At 30.4% G+C, this 9,057-nt stretch overlaps 1 protein-coding gene across 1 annotated transcript; it reads right to left on the bottom strand.

Moving 5' to 3' along the window:
- Nucleotides 1–4,173: 4,173 nt before the first annotated feature.
- Nucleotides 4,174–8,315, bottom strand: LOC121206236 (annexin D5). Its single transcript, XM_041076917.1, has 6 exons — nt 7,986–8,315; nt 6,486–6,631; nt 6,118–6,336; nt 5,225–5,440; nt 5,059–5,148; nt 4,174–4,578 (listed from the first exon to the last, which is right to left on the bottom strand). The coding sequence occupies exons 1-6, from the start codon at nt 8,059–8,061 to the stop codon at nt 4,375–4,377; spliced, it is 951 nt and encodes a 316-aa protein (XP_040932851.1). The 5' UTR covers nt 8,062–8,315; the 3' UTR covers nt 4,174–4,374.
- Between the last annotated feature and the right edge of the window lie 742 nt (nt 8,316–9,057).

Genomic DNA, 9,057 nt, shown 5'->3' with positions numbered 1-9,057 from the left:
TGCGCGAACGACTTCTTACTGTTAAGACTTCTGTAGTTGTATCTCTGTGATCTTTTTTATCTTTCTTTCGAGTCTCAGATCTATACAACGCACTACAGACTGCATCAAATGTGATTGTATCCTTCCCATGAAGCAATGTGGTGGTAAGATGATCATATTCATCAGGAAGAGAATTCAACAACAGTAATGCCTTGTCTTCATCTTCAAATTTCTCATCCAAATTTAGCAAGTCTGCTAAAATTTTATTGAATGAGTTCACATGGTCATTCATCGACATACCGGGTGCATACGTGAATCGATAAAGTTTCTTTTTCATATAAAGCCTATTTTCAAGACTTTTTGTTAGAAACTTTTCTTCCAGTGTATCCCACAACTTCTTCGCTGATGTCTACCTCATGACAGAGTACTTCTGCTCTTTGGCCAAACATAGGCGAATTGTTCCACATGCCTGTCTATTGATCTTGGCCCACTCCTTGTCATCCATCTTGTCAGGTTTTTCTTCAAGGGCTATATCCAGCTCTTGCTGACATAAGACATCCAGGATCTCACATTGCCACATATCAAATTTCTCTACTTCAAATTTCGCATTGGTCACAGTAGTCTTTGACGATGACTTTTCCATTTTTTCTCCTCAATCCCAACTACAGTACGTGAACAGTGCCGTGAACGATCGTATTCCCCAAGTACGAATCTAGCTCTGATACCAATTGTTGTGCGGAAGCGTGTAAAAGAGTAAAATTATTGTACTAAAAAATCACACTAAGTTCAATTCCCAGGAAAGAGAGGTGGATCACAAGGATTGCTTAAGTACCAGGTCTTTCCTAGCCAGAATATCCCTCAATCGTAATTTAATAGCACAATAAATCACTACAATCACACATACAATTCATGCAGAATAATACAATAAAGAACACAAGAATTTAACGAGGTTCAGCAAATTTTGCCTACGTCCTCGGGCACTACCAAATATATTTCACTCCAAAATACAAGTGAGAATTTACAAAGAGAGAGAGAGAGAAAACAATGCCTTAAGTAGAGAATGGCAAGTTTGAGATGCAGAATGAGAGATGGTTATGCCTATTTATAGTTGAGGTTCAGGGATCAACTTGCAAAGTCACTTTACAATTTAGGGACCATATATTGCAAATATCTCAGATTTTATTATGCCAATATCTCGATACCCATATCTTTGACTTTCCAATATTTGATACCTATATCTTTGACTTTCCATTATTTGATACCCATATCTTTGATTTTCCATAAATATGGATAATTCCCAATACTATATATGGTTTTAGGGTTGGGGCTAAAGCTGAAGTTGTTGCTGGTGAACGTCATTCAATCGATTATTGTGATTCAAGTTAAGTCTCTAACAATTTATTATATAGATTTGTAATTCATTCACTGCCATTAAATGATAATTGGTGAACGAAATATTTTATATGAAAATATATATATTTATGTTATTTGAATTTGTTAATTTTGTATTGCTTTGTAAAATAATTTTTTTTATTTTATTTAAAATATTATATACAAGTGCTAAATGATAAAAATATCTTTACAATAATATTAATTACCCTCTAAAATAAGGGTAAATTAATAATTTCAGGACTGAGTTGATATCGATAATTTATTACACCAATACAATAACGAACCATATTATATATAATAGAGATAAAAGATACTTTACCAATACTAGCTTTTTATTAAAAGATATTATTTTAGATATAATTATATTTTAAGAAAAAATTTTATTTATGGGTTGAGAGGGGCTATAAATAGTTCTAAACATTGTGTCGAAAAGAATAAATATAATCAGAACCTATAATAAGATTGTTAAAAAAAATACTTTTTAATTTAAAAAATTTACATTAACAAGAGTGAATAATTTTTCATCATTAAAAGTGGATAGTTTGAATAGGTTGTTTTGAGGAATGGATAAATTAAAAAAAAAAGCATATAACATGTATAGAAAAAATATTAGTTTGCATGTTACGTGTATTATATGTTTTTAAAGTTTTTAAATAATATATTTTATTATTTTTAAAACATGTATATTTTCTAATTAAATGAGAGCTCTCTAATTTAAAATAAAAAAAGTGGGTTAAGGAATAGGATAAAATAACTTTTCATTTGAGTATGAGTCAAAATTTCACCTAAAAGAATTATTACTAATATTTTATTACCTTTGACATAATATTTCACAACACAATGGTAAACAACATTCACAATTATGTAAATATTATTAAAATCAAATAATAATAACTAAACATCTCAAATAATAATAAAAATCACATTTTTTATAGAACAAAACCTATTAAATAATGCAAAAATATAATTTTTCTGGTAATTTTTTAGATGTTTTCAATGAAAATATCTTGTTAATGCTTATAGTTTTTATTGATATATAACTGTAACACTAATTAAGTGATAATTATTATAAAATAATAAGTGTAATTTAATATGGATTCGAAGTCTAATTAAGTGATAATAACTACTACATTTATAATGAAAGCATTATTAACAAATAAATTTATACATTATGGATTAGATTACCAATATATTGATATTATTATATATATATAATGAGGATGGATCCACTTACACCAATGTAAAATTTAAGTAGTTTTATACTCTTTCGTAACTTTTTATATGATTAATAATAACCAACATCGTATTTCATGCTCCATTCATGTAGATCATGTATGTTAAGTAGACCTGATAATGGTCGAAGGCCGACCCGAAAAGTGGGAGGGCTTGGGCAAAAATAGAGGCCCAAAAAATAGAATTGGGCAAAAAAATGTGGCCTATTTTTTAAATAAGCTAGGCTTCAGGTAAGCTTTTTTTGGCCCAAATCCGATGCAGCCCGAATTTGCAAAAAAATTGCTGCTGTTTTTTTTGTTATTTTTCCATTGTTTTACTGTCATTTCGCTATTATATTGCTACTATTTTATTGTTTGAATATTGTATAACTCTTGTTTTATTGTTAATTTTGTTACTATTTTAGAGGCATTTTGTTTGTTAAGTTGCACATAAATTAGTGTTATTTAAGTATAAATATTTTTTTAATTTATTTTTAATTTGTTGGGAAACATTGATTTCAATGTTTTTAGTGTATGTGATGTATTATATTTTTTAAAAAGTTTAATATGTGAGGGTCAAGCTCAGGTTTTAGTATTTTTATCCAGGTCGGGCTAGAGTAAAATTTTAGGCCCATTTTCCGGGTCGGTCTTAGAAAATGGGCCTAAAATTATGTTAAGGCCCAGCCCATGACATGAATTAAAATTTTCTAACTATTCATTTTACGTAAAAAAAAATTCAATGGTTAAGTATATACTAATATATACAATATTTTAAATTAATATGTTAATGATCAGATCAATTTCAAAATATATATGCATAAAAAGTACTGATATCTTGATAAATTCAACAGTTGGTTTGTTAAAATACTAACCATATAAAAAATTATGGAAGGGTGTAAAACCAATTATGTTGTGCATTGGTATAAGTAGATTCCTCCTCATATATAAATTAATCTCACACATTTGATTTTTATTAATTGTAAAAAATAAATTTTAACATTATTAATTACTATCATATTTAAAATAAATTCATATTTATATATAAAATTATATTTATTTAATTAAAAAACTTAAATTTTTATTATTTTTAATTTATCTATTTATATTCAATGATTTTATAGATTAGTTTTATTAATTAATAATATATTATGTTATTTTTCATGTAAAAATTTTAAAAGATATAACCAAATTAATTAATTTCACATTAATATACTACCATATCAATTAATATTACTTTTATTATTATCACATAATAATTTAATAATATAATTAATAATAAAAAGTATTCTGATCAATTTAAAAATATTTCTAAACTCATACTTTTATGTATACTATAAATATAGATTATAGATGATATGAAAGAGTTTCACTTATAACAAGACAAAACTCGAATAACAACACAACTAGCACGACTCGAACCCAAGTCACATTAGATGTAGTAAACACTATTAACGATCAAGCCATCGCATGGGATCCAATGGTTGAAAGTTTTTATATAAACCAAGTAGAAATTTTTTATTTATTCCAAATTTAACATAATTTATGTTAATAGCACATTAATTGTGACCAGAGGGGAAAAGCCTCCCAACTATGTATGTACCCTACGCATGCATTCTCTCTCACATTCACACAACTGCAGTTTAAAGAGCTTTAACATGGTTCACCTAATCAACTATGCAATCACTTTCGATTCTACCAATCTTCCACGAATACACCAATCCGACACAAAAGGAACTGGATTCACTGAAACATCATTATAACATATTTACACACACAACTACACTTACGATATCTAATTGTTTGGTCCCAAAAGAGAGAGAAGAAAAGTTCTGTAGTGGCCCGATGTGTCTGAGTGAACTGCATCGTTCAAGGTCTTTTTATATTTCCTCAGGTACTCGGCTTTTATATACTGCATATCGATCTCGGTTCGTGTCACAATTATCCTAATAAGTGTAGTGTCGTCAGTTCCCAGACCTTTCATTGCCTTATGCAGTGCCTACATGGTTTCATAAAGTAATAAGATCTCCAAACAAGCATTTATGGCAACAAGCATTATATAATTCCCACAAGAAACGTTACAGCAAAGTTTTCTAAAACCATATTACTCGACCAACAAAACCAAGCTCATCTCTGGACAAGAACGGAATCAGCGACATGACAATATCCAACAGTAAAAAATAAAAAAGTTTAAGGAAGAGTGCATGATATAAATCACAACACATTTCGTGAAACGGATTCTCAAGGGTCTTTTTACCTTGGAATCATATTTTGTTTTGACAATTGTGTTAAACACCTACAGTCCATGTTCATACAAACACACATCCACCAGCATTCTACAAAAAAAGATGCAATTCCCATCCTTATCTACAAAGCTACGGCCAGTCATATTATTTGGCTCATCATACACCATCATTAAAACTGAATGCAGCACAGGAAACAAATTGCTATAACCTTAATGAACAAAAACTATATATACCTTAGCAAAGTACTTTGCAGGATTCTCTGAGCATTGTAAAATAGTCAAGAGACCACGCTCAAACTTCCCAGATGTTTCGCTCTTCACTGCCTGCAAAAGTTTCAATTTCGTAAATCATCACAACAAGAATTTAAATAAAAGAGATAAGAAGACAAGGAAAATTAACCTTTTTCAAGGAACCTCCATATATGTCATGATAAGCAGCGCTAATAGCTGCTAGCTGTGCCCTACTTCTTTCACTAAATATGCGGATAAAGGTTTTCTCATCAGTTCCCAATCTCTTCTCCCCTGCTTTATAGAGGGCCTTTGCATCCTTCATAGCCATCTCTCTATCAACTTCAAGACCTTCGTAACGGGAGGTGCTTACATATGCAAGCAAAAGCTATACACAGTATGTTTAAATCGCAATATCAGTCGCTTTTATATTTTCTTCCTAAGAGTTGGTGGAATTGATAACAATTCTTTTTATTTTCCCAAATGGAGGGAAAGATGAACAGGAAGTTGCCAGGGACATGTTTTTGACCTGACTTTTGTAAGCAATCTACAAAAACGGGGACTCTATTAATCAAGACCAAGGGCTACTTGAGGATATTTAAGCAAATACTGTCATTCTTTACGACAACATGTCCCTGTAATTGAGGTTGGCTCTGAAGTCTTAGCATGCTAAAGAAGATTACAATAAGAACCAAGTATTTCCCCACTATGTAGGGTCAGCTATATCAATCATATTCACCACTATGCCCCTTCCATCCATAAAAGTGAAGACTGTTTCAATAGTTTCTATCCGGGTTGTTTTTTGTCTTACTCTCCTCATATGTATCAAGTTGATAAGCCATATACGACATAAAGGAAAGGGTAAATTGACCAAAAATTGAGAAACGAAGCAAAAAAGGTATTTTGGAAACTTTTAGACCCTTACCATGAATAAGACTACCAAGGTACTGGAAGAACAATAAATCTAGAGGAAATGCTTGATAAAAAATAGAGTGCATTTCAATGTTACCAAAATAGGGCACCAAGGATGCTCAGCATACCAAGATCAGTATTCAGAAAGTGTACCTTTTTGTGATCACCTGAGGTGTGTCTTTCAATATCTTGCTCAAGAAAAACCCCAAACTTCGCTTGGTAATTTTGTTTAATTAATTGAATCTGTGATGGTGTGCGAGAACAAATAACTTCAGTTGCAGCATCAAGATTTGTCAAATCTGGTAAAAGTGCCTGCCTAATGACTATTGCATCACGTCCTGCAGGATCATGCATCCATAGCAAGACAGCCGTCTGAAAGGTTAAAGACAGGGTTCAAGGTGAAATTCCAGCACATTCACGTACACAATGTGCACAAATATATAGATACATACACACATACATACCATTTCTTACAATTTATAATACAAAGACTAGAGGGAAAAAAATACAAAGACTGGTACCTCCAATTTTCCACGAAGCTCCGAAACAAGTCGTTTGAGAAGGTCTTCAGAATACATTGCGCTATACTCATGTTGAATTAAAGAACGCTGAGTTGCATCTCGATGGGCAAGAATATTGACCACTGCTGCAGTATCGCATCCCAGCCCTAGAAGGAAAAAGTAGAATAGGAAAAATATGAAAAAGAAACATTCTTTTCACCCTTTTGGTTGTTTTTTCTGCACATATTAATGTAAAAGCTTGATGCCAAAGTCACAACTGAAGGTTTTGCACATATTGACCACTGCACATATTAATTTTCTGCACATATTAACTTGGAGGTTTTGCATCAACTAAGAAAATTAAAGCATTATAGCAAAATTTCGTCACACAAAGATACACAGAACAAATCAAACAGTCCATAAGAAACAAACAAATTCTTAAGCTAAAATATCAAAGGGTTTTAACCTTCTTCAAAGATACACAATACTGAAGTTACCCAACGAACATGCTTATATCATAGATTAATAAATCATACTGCTTGTAAGCTGAAAATCAGAAGATTGATAAACGAGGAGCATGCTTTCATTTTTATTTGACAGTGAGCCATTCAACAACAATCTACATAATAAAGTTAGCGGAAGAAGCATAACAATAGATAAGAACTTAGCACATGAAGGAGTTAAAGTTTAACTTGGAAAAACTTAAATGTCATATCTTGAAAATTAAAAGAACAATTTGATTTTATTTAAGAGGAATCCAAGCATATAAGGACGAATAACATACAAGTCAGCAGTAAAGGTTTGTAACATGATAAATCATAAACCTTCAAGAAAAATTTTAAATGGAAAACCGTTGCTCAGACACACAATTAAAACTCAAGGTCTAATCCCTCTACTTGATGAAAACTAAAAAGTTAATCTCTTTAATTTATTAGAATTTGGTCTTCATACATTACAAAAACTGAGAAATTAGTCTGATTGGCTAATATGCCAATCCTTCTCGTTAAATCACTAATTGAAAATCAACGATTCAGCCACTAACAACTAGACTACCTTGTTAATTTTCTAACAAATTAAAGTAAATGGACTAACAATCAATTTTTGTAAAGTAAAGGGATGAAATTCAGAATTGGACAGAAACTCAAATATTCTTAAATATTTAAAAGGGCAGAAGAGAATTTCAAATTTACAAATAAATTCTTATACTTATTTCAGATTCACTAAGATACGACAAATCCATGATTTTGAAAATCATATTTGCATATGCTTTATCATACAATTTATGCTAAATTTGGAATCTGAATCCCAATCCAAGTTTGCAATCAGCAATCAAAAGTAAACTCCATAAGAAATTAATGAAGACAATGTTTTCTTTTGAAAAGGAAAATGCTGTAGAAAATGTCAATAATCATGAATTAAGAAAAAAAAACTAATAATAATGAAATTTTTCAGGAAAAGGGAGGGAAAGGAGGAGGAGGTGGAGAGAAAAATGAGAAAGAAAAGGAAGGAAAACAAGGGTACCCTTGAAAGCACGGTAAAGCTGAATAGCATCGTCTCTAGGAGATGTAAGAACCGGCGAAAGGCTTAAAGTCGACATTTGCAAAAACCTCAAAACCAACAGTCAACTGTTTCAGATTTGGTGTTTGAAATTAAAGTTTGAACTTCCTACAAGCTCCTGCTCCTCCTCTGCAACAAATAATCGTCACCCAGCGACACCTAGCGGTAGCCTAACACGGCACGAGTTAAGTTAACCACTGTCCTTTTCCCATGTGTTCTTTTACTACATCAGAGTTTTATTTCGTATATTTAATTTATTGTCGCTTTTTTCGTGTCTACCAAATGTATTTGTTCTGATCAATTAAATTTGGGGTAAACTATAGGCTTGTGTAAGGTCGTGGATCAAGGTTGCTAGCACCTTTTCTTTCACTTTTTAGCTTAGTAATTAATAATTATTAAATATGAATTATTTAATTGATTTCATTAAAGTTAACATGGGACATAAAATAAATTTTAAAATTTAAAAGGGAGATAAAATTAATTAATTTTAATATTATAGTATCAAATCGATTGATGGTATTAATGTATAAAAAAAATTTAATAATTTATTTTGATGTTTTGAAATTTATATTTTCAATATTAAAAAATAATAAATTTAGAATTTTTGGTTGTGAGATAAATAAGTACAATTTGACAATTTTAGTATAGTATTTTAATTTTTATTGCTTTTTTACTTTAACCCTTGATTTCTTTTACCCAATCAATACTTAAAAAATATTTATTGGGCAATCAGAATAAAAGCAACCTAAAGTTGATTGACTAATATGAAAATATAAATATAATGTAACGTATACAATTAATCATCGTTAGAGAGTTAATGTTTGGGTGACTAAAATGAAAGCACCCTAAAAGTCAAGTGACCAACTAGATAGTTTATTCTTAATTTTTTATTTAATTTTATAAGTAAGATTAAAAAAATGTTATGCATTTTTAATTGGTATTTTAAAAACAAAAAATTAAATAAATGAAATATATAATTCTTGATACAAAGAGGTGGCGTGGAGAATATGATGGTGGAAATCGAAGGTTGTTCACC

This window comes from Gossypium hirsutum, chromosome A09 (genome assembly GCF_007990345.1).
Source record: "Gossypium hirsutum isolate 1008001.06 chromosome A09, Gossypium_hirsutum_v2.1, whole genome shotgun sequence".
In the NCBI taxonomy this organism is placed as follows: Eukaryota; Viridiplantae; Streptophyta; class Magnoliopsida; order Malvales; family Malvaceae; genus Gossypium; species Gossypium hirsutum.
The sequence above is the reverse complement of the archived record's forward strand: the minus strand, read 5'-3'. Positions and strand labels throughout refer to the sequence as shown.